The sequence below is a fragment of the Vombatus ursinus genome, unplaced genomic scaffold, assembly GCF_900497805.2.
Source record: "Vombatus ursinus unplaced genomic scaffold, bare-nosed wombat genome assembly UNPS02014959.1, whole genome shotgun sequence".
NCBI classification, from domain to species: Eukaryota; Metazoa; Chordata; class Mammalia; order Diprotodontia; family Vombatidae; genus Vombatus; species Vombatus ursinus.
Window position 1 is genome coordinate 428,698 of NW_020954737.1, and position 18,539 is coordinate 447,236.

The 18,539-nt window shown below is 40.2% G+C and overlaps 1 protein-coding gene across 1 annotated transcript in view; it reads right to left on the minus strand.

Annotated features, from left to right (window-relative positions):
- The window catches only part of HGD (homogentisate 1,2-dioxygenase), a 90,717-nt gene that overhangs the window by 44,867 nt on the left and 27,311 nt on the right, over positions 1-18,539 (minus strand). Inside the window, exon 4 of the mRNA XM_027845129.1 lies at positions 7,098-7,203. Within this exon, the coding sequence (XP_027700930.1) occupies positions 7,098-7,203 (106 nt within the window). The remainder of the gene's footprint in view (positions 1-7,097; positions 7,204-18,539) is intronic.

An 18,539-nucleotide genomic window follows, 5' to 3' on the forward strand; every position in this document is an offset into this window, starting at 1 on the left:
GGAGAAGGAAATGGCAAACCACTCCAGTATTTTTGCCAAGAAAACCCCAAATGGGGTCATGAAGAGTTGGATGCAATTGAACACCAAACAAGTGGGTGAAAAAAATTCACCATCTGGTAGGTGATGAGCCTGTCTAAACTTAGGCTGAGTCTTAATTGAAGGTATTAAGACCTTCCCTGGGCTCGTATTTGAAGACTTTCCCTTGTCAAAATTCACACTATTGCCACAGCCTTTGAAACTTTGCACTGCGTGATAAAACTTGGAAGTAAGACTTTGGCGGAAGATTTTTAAATTTTAATCAAAAGAAATCACGACAACTTAAGTCTCACCTTCTGTAGGAGGCCTTTCCCGACCTCTCCTACTCCTAGTCCCTTCCCTCTGAGATGACCTTCCATCTCCTCTGCATACATAGCTATTTGTTGTTTCTTCTATTAGACTGTGAGCTACTTGAGGGCAAGGACATTTTTTTTTTTTTACCTTTTTTTGTATCCTTAGCACTTAGCACAGTGCCTGGAACATAGTAAGCATTTAATAAATTTTTGTTGATTGATTGAAATTTCCTAATTGAGTAACATTGTTGAAGCCTTTGCTTTCTCTGGCACAAATGCAAAATAATGAAATATCCTTCCTCCATCTCTCTTCCCCACCCCCCATAAAAGTGGCAGCCTTGGGATTTGAACCCAGTGTCCTCTGACTCAGGATCAGAGGATCAACAATAGTTCCACTCCACCAGACTTTGTTGTTCAGTTGTGACTGAGTTTTCATGACCCCATTTGGGGTTTTCTTAGCAAAGATAATAGTTTGCCATTTCCTTCTCTAGCTCATTTTACAGATGAGGAATTGAAACAAACAGGGTTAAGTGACTTGCCTAGGGTCATACAGCCTTCTGATTTCAGGCCCCAGTGCTATGCCACCTTGCTGCCCTACATCATACTACCTTACAAGATTAGTTGATGTAGGGAAAGTGAATGAATCAAATAGATTTATAGGTGAGGGTTTCCTGCTTACCATAGAATAGCCTTATTTCTATGACGGCAGCCCTCAGGTAAGGAGAAACAAAGCTTCAAGGAAAAGAGGGAATTGATTGTGAGGAAGCAAATGTACTCTTAAACAGGAGATATTTCTCAAGTGATGCTTTATGGTCCTCTGGTGCTGAAGGCATTTCCTCCAAGGAAAAAAGATCCTCAGGAAAGAGGGTGCAAGTGGTGGGAATGGGACATTCTGTAGGAATATCAGAGTCTGATGATGACTTTGAGAAGCCCAGAGTGACTTGCTTGTGAGGGTGCATCTGAATGAGACATGAAGCTGTAACATTACAGAGGATGGGGAGGAGCTAGTGATTGTGATACAAGTGGACAACAGTATAATGGGTAAAGGAAGATAATGGGGAGCTCAAGTCTAGGATCTCTGGGGAAGTTTTGCATGGGATTCCGTCTGGATACAAGTCCTAAGAATCAGACAGAACTCTCTAGCTTCCGAGAGGCTATGGAGATGGATGGAGGCTGGGGAGAGAAGATGACAGTATATGAAAGGCTTTAGGAGTTGATAGGCAGATGGAATCTTTAGAGCAGAACATAGGAGATCTTCAGCTAGGGCCTAGGCAGCTTAATTTTGCCCAATACTATATGTGGTAATATTAATCAGGCCTATTTCCTCCCTGATGGGCTGTTAAAATTATCCCTTCCAAAGTGGAACCTCTGAAAGTTTGGTAAGAGCAATTGAATTATACACAGTATCATAATAATTTAAAGCTGGAGGTGGGGGGTGGGGATCTTAGGGATCAATTAATCCAAACTCCCCATTTCTCCAAAGAGAAAACTGAGAGATAGCAATAGTTAACTCATTTATTCTGAAGGTTTTTTTTAATTAATAAGAGATACTTATCAAGACAATGATCCAAGACTATTCCAAAGGACCCATGATGAAAAATGCTACCTACCTCCAGGGAGAAAACTGATAAAGACCAAGTACAGATTGAAGTATAATTCTTTCACTTTATTTTTCTTGCTTTTTTCACAACATTGCTAATATGGAAATATGTTTCACATGAGTTCACATGTATAATTGATATCACATTGCTTGCCTTCTCAATGGGTAGGAGAGGGACTGGAGGGAAGGAGAGAATTCAGAAGTAAAAATTTTAAAAAACTGATGAGAGATATCAGGGCAAGATAACAGAGAGACAATTCCAGTGTTGCACTAGATTTACACAAGTGAGAGATGGAGAAAGGGAGGGAGGGCTGGAAAGGGAACAAGCATTTATTAAGCACCTACTATATGCAAAGTCTTGCTGCTGTCATCTCAGTTGATCCTCACAACAACCTTGTGAAATATTATTATCCACATTTTATGATTGAGAAAACTGAGGAAGACAAAGGTTAAGTGACTTGGCCACTGCCACACAGCTAGTTAGTGTCTGAGGTTAGATTTTTTTTTAGCAGTTTCTTTTTCTTTGTAAATAGTATTTTATTTTTTTCCAATTACATGTAAAGATAGTTTTCAACATTCAGTTCCATTGCCATTTCCTTCTCCAGCTCATTTTACAGATGAGGAACTGAGGAAATCAGGGTTAAATGATTTGTCCCAGGGTCACACAGTTAGTAAGTGTCTGAGGCTAGATTTGAACTCAAGTCTTCCTGACTCCAGGCCCAGCGCTCTGTCCACTTTGCCACCTAGCTGCCCTCCTTGCTGAGAGGAGTTAAGTCTATCAAAGTTGATCAGCACACAACGTGTTTGTTACTGTGTACAACGTTATCCTGATTCTGCTCACTTCACTCAGCATCAGTCCATGCAAGTCTTTCCAGGTTTTTCTGAAGTCCACCTGCTCATCATTTCTTATAGCACAATAGTATTCCATTACATTCATATACTACAACTTGTTCAGTCATTCCCCAATTGATGGGCAGCCCCTCAATTCCCAGTTCTTTGTGAGGGCAGATATTAACGCAGGTCTTCCCTACTCCAGGCCCAGTGCTCTATCTACTGAGCCACCTAGCTGGAAAGAGCATGAGATCTGGAATGAGAGTACCTGGATTCAAACCCCAGGTCTTATCTGTGAAACCATGAACAAGTCACTTAACTCTTCCAGGTCTCAGTTTACTCATCTGTTAAAAAATGAAGAGGTTGCTGCCAGAAAAATCTAATTTTCTATTCTACACATGTTTTTACTTTGTGATAAATTATGAATATGTTCCCAAGAAAGCTTAAATCATCTAGTATAGAAATATTTAGGCACAATTTTCAAATATTTCCTCAGGTGCACAGATGCCTTGCCCTGGCTCTGGGTGAAAGATCCATTGAGGGAGAAAGGAAATGAGGCCTATTTTGTGTAACATTTCTTAACCTTTAGATATTGATGTCATGAATAACAACCACATTCTCTTTACCATAGGTCTTTCATACCTTTATTAGAATAGGGAAAAGCTTGGAAAAGAGTTTCATTTTGTAGTCACAATACGGAGGTAAACAGTGCTAGGCTGAACTGACTAGAGCAGGCAGGTGGTGCAGTGGATTGAGCACTGGACCTGTTGTTAGATAAGACCTGAGTTCAAAGCCAGCGTCATAAACTTACTAGTTGTGTGACCCTGGGGAAGTGATTTAACCTATTATTGCTTCAACTTGTTGAGGATCGAATGAGATAATATCTATAAAGTGCTCTGCAAACCTGAAAACATTACATAAGTGCTAGGCTAGCTACTATAGTTTTTCAACTTTTAGATTTTGATGAGCACCCAAAGATGCTTGATGAGCTCAGCCTGAGTTCTGCATCATAATTCTAAGCCACTGAGATACAGATGCAGAGCTCAAAGAGAACTTGGAGGTCACCTAGTCCAAACATTTCCTTTTTTAGATAAAGTTGAAATTCACAGGTAGTAAGTGAGGGAACTGGGATGCAAACCCCAGTCCTTTGACCCCAAATCCAGTTCAATTTACTGTACCATGTGGGCTCCCTGGGGTTGGTCTGTGAAAGGTGGGAAGAGGCATAGGGAACTCTCAGAGGAGAAACCCCCCCCTTATCGGGGCAGGTGGGCACCTTCTCTTCAACTTATAGTCTTAGAGGGAAGGGGAAGGAAACAAGCATTAGCTATGTGCTTGACACTGTGGTAAGTACTTTACATCTGATCTTCATCATTTGATCTTCACAACAACCCCAAGAAGTAAGTGTTGCTATTATCCATATTTTACAGTTGGGGAAACTGAGTAAGATAGAGGTGAAGCATCTTGCCCAGGGTCACACAACTAGTGTCAGGCTGGATTTGAACTCAGGCTTTCCTGACTCCAAGTCCAGTGCTCTATTCACTTTGACATCCAGCTGCCTTTCTTAGAGACCTGCCTAAAGTCCAAGAGTTTAAGTGACTTGCCCAAGGGGACAAAGACTTGAGCTGACCCATGTCTTCCTGGCATTGATCCCAGTTTTCTATCTACCTCAACCTACATTCTCCCCTAAAAGGTGAGGAATAAGTAAGAACAGAAGATCTACTTTAAGTTTTTGGATGGGAAGGATTTCAGAGACGCAAAAATAATTTCTTCAAACCTACTAGACTGAGTCTGAAGGGGATATTTCAGTGCCATTGAAAAGTGAGAGAGGAAAAGTGAAAAATGAACAGAAATCACTGGAGTTTAATTATTGAAGCATGAATTAAAATAGGAATACCAACATATCAAGATGGTACAAATGAAAAGACAAGAGAATGATATTGTCAAGAATACTGCATGTGTTTAGCAAAGCAAAGAAATCATAATTATGGTTGAGGCCGGGTCACAGAGAAGGGGGGATCACAAAACCATTACCTTTGAGCAGCTAGGTAGCATAGTAGATGGACTTTCAGGCCTGGAGTCAGGAAGACTCATCTTTCTGAGTTAAAATCTGGCCTCAGACACTTACTAGTTGGGTAACCCTGAGCAAGTCATATAACCCTGTTTGCCTCAGTTTCCTTATTTGTAAAATGAGAGGAAATGGTGGGCCACTCTGGTATCTTTGCCAAGAAAAGCCCAACATGGGGTCATGAAGAGTTGGACGTGACTGAAATAACTGAACAACAACAACCTTAACAAAAGTGGATTTCACAGAACAATTGCCTAGATACACACTTGTGATTATGACAGGTCCAAGAGAAAGGGAAACTCTTGGAATAGAAATTTAATTGGTGGCTTGCTAACATATGGAAGGTGATCAAAAAGTTGGAAAACAGAGAGATGAGAAATAAAATGGCCCTAGAGAAGGTCTGTGGAAATCTCCTTTTCTTCTCTTTTTGCAGAGGTAAAGGCCTAAGGGGATATGTCTTGCATGTCCTATCAGATATCATTGATATGTTGAATAGTTTTTCTGAACTGCTCTTTTTCTCTTTTTTAAAAAATCTTTTAAATAAAGGACAACTCACTAAGCTGGAAAAGAAGATGGATATATTTAGAAATAAAGAAGAAGTGAAAACAAAAATATCAATTTTTTTTAAAGAAGAAGATATAAAAAGCAAGATTAAATCAAGGGAAATGGGTCAGTGGGTATGACCCCAACCTGCTTTTAGGGCCAGGAGTAGCATATGGCAGAGCTAATTATGTGACCTTGGGCAAGTCACTTAACCTCTTCTTGCCTCAGTTTCCTCATTTGCAAAATGGGGATAATAACAGCACCTACCTTGCTGTTGTTGTGAGCACCAAATGATATTTTAATAATTATAAGGCTCTTAGCACAGTGCCCAGCACGTAGTACGTGCTATATAAATGTTAGCCATTATTATTATTTTTATTGTGTTTTGGGCAAAGACACTGGGTTCGTGATGGGTTAAAAAACACTTGGTTCAGTTACATCACTAGATCTGGTCTCTTAGTTACCCAGCAGAGGATAATAGTTTACAAATTAGATTACTCCCTAAGGGGGGGCTGGGGAAAGAACCCACCTGTCTTAGGACAGAAGGAAAAGATTAAGAATTCCTAGTTATGGAAAGAATGTAATACCCTGAAAGTAACCACACCTTCCAGAATCCAGTTTGGACAACAAGATACTCTCTGACGATCATCAGGATCTGGGATCCTTTCATCCTTATTCCTGAGGAATATTTTCAGATGTGTCAGGCAATAAATATTTATTAAGCACCTACTATGTGACAGGCTAGGCACTGTGCTAAGCTCTGCTCTTGAGGAGCTCACAATCTAATGGGGGAGACAACATGAAATAACTATGTATGGACAAGTGATATACAAGATAAATTGGAAATAATGAACTGAAGGAAGGCACTAGAATTAAGAGGAATTGGGAAAGGCTTCCTGTAGCAGGAAGGATTTTAGCTGGAATTTGAAGGAAGCCAGGGAACCTGGGAGGCTGAGATAAAGAGGGAGAGCCTTCCATGCCTGGGAGACAGTCAGTGAAAAAGACCAGCTTTGGCAGTGTCTTATTTGAGGAGTAGCAAGGAAGCCAGTGTCAGCATGGCCAGTAAGGGGCTGGTTTCAAAAACAGGAGTAGCTGGGTTCAAGTCCTGCCTCAGAGTGACCCTAGGTAACCTAGACATCGGTGCTAAAGACATCTCTCTAGGCCTATGAGTTGCAGGGAAGGTGCCCACCTGCCTTGGTAGATTGGGGAGCTTATTGTACCAACGAAATCATAGGTCCAGGTCCTATTATTGGCTAGGTTGCCTGTATTTTGTTGTAAGGATGGTCAGGAACCTGTAGAGATTTTGACTTGCAAAATTTTAACTGAGTCAATACACATTCTTTCCTATACTTTATCTTTAAGCTAAGAGAATACAAACTGTGTCCATCCCCATTCATTGACACAGTCTACTTCAAATACAAATTTCAGCCCGGCTGATCGTGTTTATCACTTTTTTCAACTCCAGGCCTGATTTGTTTTAGGCCCCCCATACAAAATGCAGAAAGGTAGAGGTGCATCATAGATAGAGAGCCAGCTTCAAAACCAAGAACACCTGGGGTCAGGTTCTGCCTTTCACGTATACTAGCTGTGGGACCCTGAGTCCCTCAATGCAACCCTCTTAAACTTAAACAAGTTGCAGTAAAGGGAGTTTCCCTGTGTCAGTTAATTTAGACGTCCAGTGCCTAGTCCCTACGTACATTTTATGCCTTTATTGGCATGACTGGGTTACCTGATTAGGGTCTGGTTCTACTTCATCCCAGTTGTGAGTGAGATGGCCTTGCTCAATGGATTCAAAAGGCTTGTGAATGACGGAAGGTAGAATTCGGTACAGCCAGCTATGGAAGAAAAGAGAAAGTGATGGATTCAGGAAACGTAATGAATGATGCAGAGCCATGCCCAAAAGTGCATACAACCCAGCTGGGTGAGTACATATGTGAAAAGCAACATTCCAACTTCTTGTGGCCCTTTATGGCTCCATGGTGGTCACCGACTTTCTCTACTTTTCTTTTTTAGCTCCCCCTCCCCCTCCCCTGCCAAATGCTGCAAAGTGTTTGGTGCTGAGTAAGGCAGTGAAATGGTTCATTTATGAGCTGGCGTGACGTCAGAAGATAGGACAAGAAGTGAAGAATTGTAACAAGCCTTAACTCCTCTGTGCCTCAGTTTCCTCATCCTTAAAATGAACATTTTGATTTTTAATGTTCCTCCTAGCTCTAAATCCTATGATTTTGTGATATCATTGGGGAAGCCTATTAGAAACCTGTTTTAGTTCAAATATTAAGAAATCAGTATTGCTTTAGTCTAGAACTCTCTCTCTCAGGCCTTTTCTTTTAGGAGAGTAGGTAAAAAGGTCAAGACCAAAAGCCAAAGCCCTGGGAAGTGAATTAAAGGACATAAACAAACTTAGAATTAGAAATGCCTCCTCTTGTGCTAGCACAGTGCTCAACACATAGTAGGCACTTAAAACATGTTTGTTGATTTGACTAGTTAATATCCTTGCCTTTCCCCTTCCTTTAAATAGAGTTATGACCCAACTGAAAATAGCACCCTTTCCCTCCTTTTCCTAAAGGTATTAGGGTATTGATCAGAGCAAGGAGGTCCCTTGAATTACTTCAGGAGACTCCTTGATGTGAGGAATCAAAAAGGCATAAGTGATTTTTCTCCAAACACCATTCTGGAAAGATTAAATAACTATTATTCTACTAGATGGGTTAGAATGTTAACCCCAAGCTCTGTTTTATCATGTTGTGACATTTTCCTCATTCAGGATTTCTATAAATGTTACTTTAAAATGTTTTGACATGTCTGAGGGGATTCAGAGGGACTCTGGCAATGTGGATATTTCTTTCCAAGAAGAACAATGCTTGAATTTAGAATAATGTTAAATTAATTTTAAAATGTCTCTGGCAAACTCGTGTCTGAAATGTAGATAATGGTATTTTTTTTTGACACCATGGTCCTTCCCAACTAAAACTATAAATGGAGTTTAGGGGGGAGAGAATCCTTTGTAGAGAGTATCTGGTGACATTCCAAAGTTGAGGTGAAAGTTACAAAGAATAAAGGACTGAATTCTGTATATTTTGGAACTAAACAGCAATAATACAAACTGACATTTACATAGTGCTTTAAACACTTTAAAAGTGCAAAAATGGGCGGAGCCAAGATGGTAGAATAAAAGCAGTGACTTGCTTAAGCTCTCCCCCAAACCCCTCCAAATACCTATAAAAAATGGCTCTAAACAAGTTCTAAAGCAACAGAACCCACAAAAAGACAGAGTGAAACAAATTTCCAGTCCAAGACAGCCTGAATGGTTGATCGGAAAGGTATATCGCGCCGGGCTGGGAGAGGAGCGCAGTGCGGCATAGGCACACAGGCCTCAGGCATCAGAGGACTGAATTGCGGGCAGCTGTGGCGGTTTCCAGACTTCTCAACCCACGAACACCAAAGACATCTTAGAAGGTCATTGGGAAAAGTCTGTGACTGCGGTGAGAGAAGGAACTAGGTCTCAGCCACACCCAGGGCTGCAGCTGTTTTCTGAGCTTCCGGCCCACAGACTGAGGGGGAATTGAGTGGCTGATCAGAGAGGGATTGCAGGGATCTCTTTGCCTGTGCTGAGGCAGGAATCTCTTGCTTTACCAGTGCTTAGATCTGGGTCACAGTTCTGAGGGGCGGTCCTGGGGCGAGGAAGAATGCTGGTGTGGTAAAGCTTGTTGTGGCGGTGGAGAGGAAACACCTCGCCCCTTATCATACCACCTTGGAAGAACTGAAAATTTACAGGTCCCTAAAAGTATCTCTGAAAACAGCTATACAAACCCCTGAAGCTTGGGACAGTACATTCTTCACATTGGAAACAGACTTTTACCTTAACAAAGAGTTTAAAACTCAAGTAATTGACTGCAATCATGAGTAAGCAGCGCAAAAAGAGTCAGACTGTATTATCTTACTTTGGTGACAAAGAAGATCAAAACATACAACCAGAAGAAGACAATGAAGCCAAAGCTCCTAAATCCAAAGCCTCCAAGAAGAATATGAATCAGTCCCAGGCCTTGGAAGAGCTCAAAAGGGATTTTGAGAAGCAAGTAAGAGAAGTAGAGGAAAAACTGAGAATGATGCAAGAAAATCATGAAAAACAAGTCAACAGCTTGCTAAAGGAGACCCCAAAAAAATACTGAAGAAAAAAACACCTTAAAAAATAGCCTAACCCAAATGGCAAAAGAGGTCCAAAAAGCCAGTGAGGAGAAGAATGCCCTCAAAAGCAAAATTGGACAAATGGAAAAGGATGTCCTAAAGCTTACTGAAGAAAATACTTCCTTAAAAATTAGAATGGAGAAATTGGAAGAGAGGGACAATTTGAGAAATCAAGGCACTGTAACACTAATCAAAAGGAATGAAAAAATAGAAGAGAATGTGAAATATCTCATTGGAAAAACAACTGACCTGGAAAATAGATCCAGGAGAGAAAACTTAAAAATTATTGGACTATCTGAAAGCCATGATCAAAAAAAAGAGCCTAGACATCATCTTTCGACAAATTATCAAGGAAAACTACCCTGATATTTTAGAACCAGAGGGCAAAATAGAAATTGAAAGAATCCACCAATCTCCTCCTGAAAGAGATCCCCAAAGGAAAACTCCTAGGAATGTTGTAGCCAAATTCCAGAATTCCCAGGTCAAGAAGAAGATATTGCAAGCAGCCAGAAGGAAACAATTCAAATATTGTAGAAACACAATCAGGATAACACAAGATTTAGCAGCTTCTACATTAAGGGTCCAGAGGACATGGAGTATGATATTCCGGAGGGCAAAGGAATTAGGACTACAACCTAGAATCACCTACCCAACAAAACTGAGCATAATCCTTCAGGAGAAAAAATGATCATTCAGTGAAATAGAGGACTTTCAAGCATTCCTGTGGAAAAGACCAGAGCTGAATAGAAAATTTGACCTTCAAATACAAGACTCAAGTGGAACATGAAGAGGTAAACAGGAAAGAGAAATCATAAGAGACTTATTAAGGTTGAACTATTTACATTCCCACAGGGAAAGATGATATTTGTAACTCATGAGTCCTTTGTCAGTATTAGGGTAGTGGGAGGGAAAAAATTATATGTTTGTATAGATAGATAGAGGACACAGGGTGAGTTGAAGATGAAGGGATATCTGGAAAATAAAATTAAGGGGTGGGAGAAGATTATACTGGGAGAAGGAGAAAGGGAGAAGTGGAATGAGGTAAAATATCTCACATGAAACACAAGAAAAGGCTTTTACATTGGAGGAGAAATGGGGGAAGGTGAGAGGGAATGAGTGAATCTTATTCTCATAGGATTTGGCTTAAGGAGGGAATAACATACACAATGGGGTATGGAAATCTATCTTATTCTACAGGAAAATAAGGGAGGAAAGGGACAAGAGAACAGGGGGTTGATAGAGGGGAGGGCAGATTGAGGGAGGGGATAATCAGAAGCAAACACTTCTGAGGAGGGACAGGGTCAAAAGGGAGAATAGAATAAATGGGGGGTAGGATAGGATTAAGGGAAATATACTTAGTTTTTCAGAACAGGACTACTATGGAAGTGTTTTGCATGACTACACATCTATAAGCTGTATCGAGATGCTTGCCTTTTCAATGAGGGTGGGTGGGGAGGGAAGAAGGGAGAAAATTTGTAACCCAAAGTTTTAAAAACACTTGTTAAAAATAAAAAAAAAATTAAAAAAATAAATAATGAAAGCTGAAAAAAAATGCAAAAATGCTTTCTGAATGTGACCTTTTTTGATTTTTACCAGAACTCTAGGTTATGGCATCTTTATAATTATCTTTACCATAACCCTGTTGGTTTTACAAGGTATTACTGTCTCCATTTTAAACATGAGGAAACTGAGACTTAGGTTAAAAGTGACTTAATTAAGTACCTATATATGTATTTATATAGGACTTTAAGTTTGGAAAGTGCTTTACAAATATTATCTAATTTTATCCTCATAGCAACCCTAAGAGGTTGGTGCTGTTATTATCCCATTTTATGAATGAGGAAACTGAAGCAGAAATTGTCTTACTACTACTACTACTAATAACAATAATCATAATATCATCATCATCATCATCACAGTTAGCAAGTATCTGGGGCCAGATTGGGACTCCAGTCTTCTTGACACCAGGTCCATCCACTGCACCACCTAGCTCACTTTCTCATTGGCACACAGAAGGAATATCAAATTATGATCCTTGCTAGTAGGGCAGTGAGAATATGGTGGAGCATGCATGGTCTTTGAGAGCAGGTACTGTTTTGTTTTAGTTTTTTTTTTTTTTGTCTGTGTAACCATTGTTTAGTACATAGTAAGCACCTATTAAATTCTGTTGAGTCATTGACTGGCCGACTGATTGATTGGACTTGGATTCCGAGATCTGGGCTCTAGTCTCAGACTAGCCACTAATTAACTTTGTAGTTGGGGCAAATCCATTTTCCTTCCTGTTCCATTAGAATTGGGTTCGACTAGGTGATCAAGGGCCCTTCCAGTTTAGATTCTATGACTCTTATGGATCACTTCTGGACAGCTACAACTATGAAATAATCAGACACTCTGGGTCACAAACAGTAGGTTGCCCTTCCTTCTTCTTGACTTAAAGAGGATCATAGAATCATAGATTTAGGGCCAGAAAGATCACTGAATTCACCCTTCCCCCATACCACCCCATTTTACATATGAGGATGTTAAAGTCAACAGGTGAAGTGATTTGCTCCAAATCACTTAGGTTGTGAGAGAGCTGAAATTTGAACGCAGGTCCTCTGGTTCCAGATCCAGTGCTCTTGCCACTGGACTACAAAGTGTGGAAGCTGGATAGCCTATTGCAACTCTTTAGGATTACTTTCTAAGTGCCATTTTCCTGATTGCAGTTTCACATCTGGTGGGATGGATTACTCAGAGCCTGAAGGGTCAAATAAATATTCCCTTTAATAAAAACATATTCAAAAAGCAGTCTCCAAAGCATTTAAAAGTAGACCAGGAAAGTAAAAGTAAGTAAAGATTGCCAGTAAGGAAATTAAAAACAGTTGGCAAAGAGTTTCCTTGGGACCTCAAAAAGAGTCTAGAGAACTCTCTGCTAAATGGCTGAAAACTGCTTTTATATTCTTCTTGCTCAGTGGACCCTGTCTGAGTTCCAGATCAAATCACCTGTAGGCAAAGTTCATTGAAGTTGCTCATCATTCCTGTGTTGACAATAGTCCAGGCTGGTGTTTGGGAGTCTGGAGGGGTTAACAAATGCCTCCCCAGTTCTACCAGTGTTCTGGGTCACAACCATCACTACAGTATTCTTAAACTTTTACATTTTTAAAAAATTATAAGCTTAACAATCATAACAAACACTAATGTTTCAATATCCAAAGAACAAAATAGTTGCCCTACTCTCATTTTTTTTTTTAAAAATAGAGCATACTTGAGGAAAAAACTGATATTTCTTCCCTTTTTCTCTTTTAAGGCATTCTGTCCATACCCAGGTGTGCCATCACCCTAGTCCTGGCATCCACTGACAGCCTGGTCACCCTGGCTTCATCAGTGGTCTGATCCCCCACACTCACACTTTCCTATCCTGTATCTCTTTCCCTCCAGACTCAAGATACCAACTAGCTAATCAGACTTGCTAATTCCAGTCAAAGAGAAACCATGCGTTGTGACTGTGGTCTCTTCAGGTCAAGTCAAGCCAAGTCAAGTCAAGTCAACAATTACTTATTAAGTACTTACTATGTATGTACCAGCCTCTCTGCTAAGTGCTGGTAATATAAATACAAGCAGAAATTCCATTAGATTGTAAGCTCCTTGAGGGTAGGAGCTGGTTTTTGCCTCTTTGTATCCCTAGTCATAGCACAGTGTTTGGCACATACTAAATGCTTAATAAATGTTTATTGATTGATTGGCTAGTTGATTGATTGATTCTAATGAGGGAGATGACATGCAAACAACTATGTACAGCCAAGATATATACAGGATAAATTGGAGATGATCTCAGAGGGAAGGTACTAAGATTAAGGAGGTCTGAGAAAGGTTTCTTGTAGAATAGCATGACCTAACTTTTGTTCCACAAAATATAGAGAAATGTTTAGCCCAGGGCCTGGAACTGGGTGCCAGGTGCTCGGTAAATATTGATTATATACTAGGTGTTTAATAAGACGTTTATTATATGTTGTTGTTGTTCATTTCTGTGTCTGACTCTTTGTGACCCCATTTGGGGTTTTCTTGGCAGAGATACTGGAGTGGTTTGCCATTTCCTTCTCCAGCTCATTTTACAGATGAGGAAACTGAGGCAAACAGGGTTAAGTGACTTGCCCAGGGTCACAAAGCTAGCAAATGTCTGAAGTCAGATATGAACTCAGGTATTCCTGACTCCAAGCCACTCTATCTATTTCGACACCTAGCTGCCTTGTTTATTAGGTGCTTAATAAATGTTTATTATGTAGTAGATGTTTAGTAAGTGCTTATTATTCTTGAGAAGGTAACAACACATAAGAGGACATAGAAAAGCAGGGGGGTACAAGGGGAGAAGTAACTAGAGAGGGGGCATTGTGAAGAAAATCCAGAAAATCAGGGGTGAAGCCTGGAGGGGAATGAAGACATGACTGTCCTGAGGACTTTCCTTAAAATGGAGATCCTAGGAAAGACCAAGCAATTAGAGGAAGGGGCCAAAGAGGCAGAGTATATTTCTTGTACAAGCAAATCTGGGGCATAAAGAACATGCAGGGTGAGGAGGGTGAATGGTGGGAAATGTCTGAAGAATCAGGGGCGGAATGAAGAGGAGTGAAGAAAGGAATGAAGACTTCTGAGACATAATACCCTCATCTGGCTGCAGTGATTATTGTTGTTGTTTAGTTGTTTCCAATTCTTTGTGACCCCTTTTTTAGGGGGTTTTCCTTAGCAAAGATACTGGAGTGGTTTTCTATTTGCGTCTCCAGCTCATTTTTTATAGATGAGGTAACTGAAACAAACAGGGTTAAGTGACTTGCTCAGGGTCACACAGCTAATAAGTGTCTGAGGCCAGATTTAAACTTAAGTCTTCCTGACTCTAGGCCTGGTGCTCTACCCATTGAGCCACCTAGCTGTCCTATAGCATCTCTCATAGTTGAAATTCTAGGGTGTTGGAAGAGAGATGTAGGGTGGAGTGGCCTCCTGGCTCCCTTACCTCATGCCACTCCATCTGCGTCTATGACTGTTTTCCCAATAGGGATTTTTCCATGTTAGCTTTGGTGCCTAATGTTCCCCACTGGAGGATTGTTAAAAAGACAAGGGAGACATGGGTGGGTTTACGCAGTAGTTGAGTCAGTTCATAAAGCTCACTGGGCTGCTCGGCAGAGATTTAATTCTGTTTCGGGGAAGAACGCCAGCTCCTTAATGAAGTTCTGACAGCTCCTTTCCAGTTTTCTGGAAGAGACTGTGGCTTGCGCTACTGGTAATTACTGCTGAGTGATGTGAGCAACAAAATATTGAGTCCAATTCTCCCGTTATTTTGATGGCCGTTAAGGCCAGATAAATGGGTTTAGGTAGAGCCAAGCTGCCATAAATTAGAGCATAACAGAGATTGCATTTTTCAACCTTGACTTCATATGCACTGCTCTCTTAGGCTTCTCTTCATGACAGTGGCCTGGATTGGGGTGGGGGGATGCTTAAGGGTCTCGACCGAGCGTGATCCATAGTGAGCTTTAGCTGGGTTAGGGAGTGGCTGGGGGAAGAGTAATAACCATTCATTCATTCATTCATTCATCTACTCCCTCATTTATTCATTCATTCTTGTTGAGTGTCTGTTACATGCAGCTAGGTGGTGCAGTGGATAGAGGGAGGGGCCTGGAGTCAGGAATTCAAATCCTAAATTCAAATCTGGTCTCAGACACTTACTATCTGGGTGACCCTGGGCAAGTCACTGCCCTGTTTGCCTCAGTTTCCTCATCTGTGAAATGAGCTGGAGAAGGAAATGGCAAACCACTCCAGGATCTTTTCCAAGAAAACCCCAAATGGGGTCATTAAGAATCAGATGTAACTAAAACATATTTACAAAGCAATATGGGAAGAGTTAGGAATGTAAAGATAAAAGCAAACAGTCCCAGGTCTCAGGGAACTTATACAACACACAAAACACACAAACACACACACACACACACACAACACACACACAGAGATATATAAATGCAAAATACATGCAAAGTAAATCAGGGATATTTCAGGTAAAAGGTGTCACCTGAGCTGAGTCTTGAAGAGGGCTAAGGGTTCCAAGAAGTAGATCAAGATGAAGAAAAAGACCATTACAAGCAAAGACCTGGAGGCAAGAGATGGGATGTGATATAATGGGAACAACTAGTAAGTTAACTTACCTGGAATGCAGAATATTATGAGGAAGGAAAGAAATAAGAATTTATTAAGCACCTCCTATGTGCGCTGTGTTAAAAAAAAAAACTTCACAAATATTACCTCATTTCATCCTTACAATAATCCTTGCCTCCTTACAACAGCTGAGGAAACTGAAGCAGACAGAGGTTAAGTGACTTGCCCAGCGTCACACAGTTGGTGAGGGTCTAAGATTGGATTTGAATTCAGATCTTCCTGACCACAGTCCCAGCACCTTACTGACTTTGCCACCTAGCTACCGTGAAGGAGAATAATGTGTAGTAAGCCTGGAAAGGTAAGCTAAAACCAAATTGTGAAGGACTTTAAATGCTAGACAAAGGGATTTATACTCTCTTGTAGAGGTGATGTGTAGCCACTGAGGTTTCTTGAGGAGAGGAGTACCATCCTCAAGCTCATGCTTTAAGAATATGCATTGGTTCCTGCATAGCAAAACTGAGAATCACAGTATGAACATACCAAGAGCAAGAACCAGCAGATGAGTCAAGGAATTACAAAGGCCAGATCAGGTGAGAGTTAGTGTCCAAAGGGAAAGTTGGCTCAAAATTAGATGAGAAGTGATGTTCAAGTTTCAAGCTGTAATTGTTTGTTAACAGGGTACTAGTAATAGGGTATCATTTCAGACAAAGTTATCTCAATTTGCTGTACTTAGGTGGTCTGTGGGCACATGCATGGTTCTGTGCCCTCCATTTTCCTGGGAAAGCTCTTCAGCTAGAGAATTCATACCCCCCCCCCCACCATGGACTGGGACATTGGACATACACCTTCAGAGCTGAATTAGGTGGCTTAGTAGATAGATGGTGGACTTGGAGTCACAAAGACCTGAGTTCAAATTTGGCCTCAGACACTTGCTAGCTATATAATCCTGAACAAATCATTTCACCTCAGTTTCCTCATCTGTAAAATGGGGATAATAATAGCACCCACCTCCCAGGCTTGTTGTGAGGACCAAATGAGATAATAATTATAAAGCAGTTAGCACAGTGTTTAACACATAGCAAGTACTATGTAAATGTTAGCTATTATTATTGTTCACATGCAAGTTATCCACACTAGGAATTATATGTGGGCAGATTTTCAACATGATAGCAAGACTGATGTTATTACAGTAACACCTCAACTAGCCTGCATCTTCACTTAAATGAAACACGGCCAAGAACCATAGAGGAAACAAAAAAGGCTCCAAAAAGTCGAACTCAGTGTCACAAAGTCTATGAGCTGAAGCTCACGCAGGTGACTTTTGGAGGAAAATGTTTCAAAACCCTCACTCAGAGCCTATTTGTTCTTTTACACATAATTTTGACAAGCTTAATTATCTCGTTTTTAAGCCACAGAAGATTAGAATTAGCAAATTAGGGCAAGAAAGGATCCTACAAGCAGACACACTGCTAGCAAGAGGTGATAACTAACAGTCTGACAAGAAGTGGGGGGGTGGAGAGGAGGGAACAGAAAAACTAAAACAACTAGACACAAGAACTCAAAAAGCACAGCAGTTTGGGGGTAACTTTGTGTTTAGGCAAATGATCGTACATCCCTCAGTGAACGGCATAGTACAATATCTGATTTTTATGATAGAATCCATGACTGGGAATAATCTTATCTGTCACTTCAGTCTTCTGCCCACTAACTGAAACCCTTCTACAATATCCTTGACATTCAGGGTTTTTGAGCCTTTCTAGTGACAGGAAATGAGTATTCCATTAGAGAAGCACATTCTTTTTTTCAGACAATTTTAACATTAAAAAGTTATTCCTTGTACTAAATCGAAATTTCCCTCTTCCATCCACCGGTCCCAGTTAGAGTTATGGCTAGAGAGATCTCTAATTTGCTATCCACATGACAGAGGTTCAGAGGTTTGCAGACAGTTATGTTTCCCATCTCAGTTTTCTGAAACACTCACAAGCTGAAATAACCATAGTTACTTCAACTCTTCCTCATATAACATGATTGCTGTATAACCTATATCAAGTTGCTTACTGTCTCAAGAAGGGTAGAGGGGAGGGAAGGAGAGAATTTGGAACTCAAATTTAAAAAAAATTAATGTTAAAATTTGTTTTTACATATAATTAGGGAAAAATAAAATATTATTCAAAAATATATGTATATCATGATTTCCAGGCCCTTTACCATTCATTTCACATGCTCCAACTTGTAAATGTCACTGGGTGGCTTGTCAATATCCCAGGATATTGCCAGGAGAGGGCATAACACTTCAGAGGTGCTCAAATGAGTATAGACTAGAGAAGAAGTATCTTATGTCCTAACATCAAGAAAAAGTTGAGTTATGTATATGACTCTCTGTCTAAGAAGACAGAGAAGTATATAACACGTTTTCAAGAAATTTCCACTCAAATACTTGAAATTTAAAAGTTTTGATGTTTAAAGTTATGATTTTGATGTTTTAATATTATCTCCAATTTATACATTTTATAAATTTATACATAATTGCTTATACATTGCTTCCCTCATTAAATTGTGAGCTCTTTAAGAGCAGGGACTGGGTTTGTTTATTTTTGCCTCCTCCCCATCCTTATCCTCACAGTGCCTGGTATACAGTAGGCACTTAATAAATGCTTCTAGATGTGGGTTGAGGTTTATCTTCAGCTACCCAGAAAGCCCATCTGTCTAGAATGATTCATTCCATAAGAGTAGTTGAGGTTCTTCATCTTAATAGTTTCTGTTCCTTTATTAGGTTAATAAAATTATATCTATCCTGTTGGCTAGAAATTATCAGTCTCATTATGCTGTGAGTTCCGTATTTCTTATGGTGGCTACTTTCCATCATCTTTTT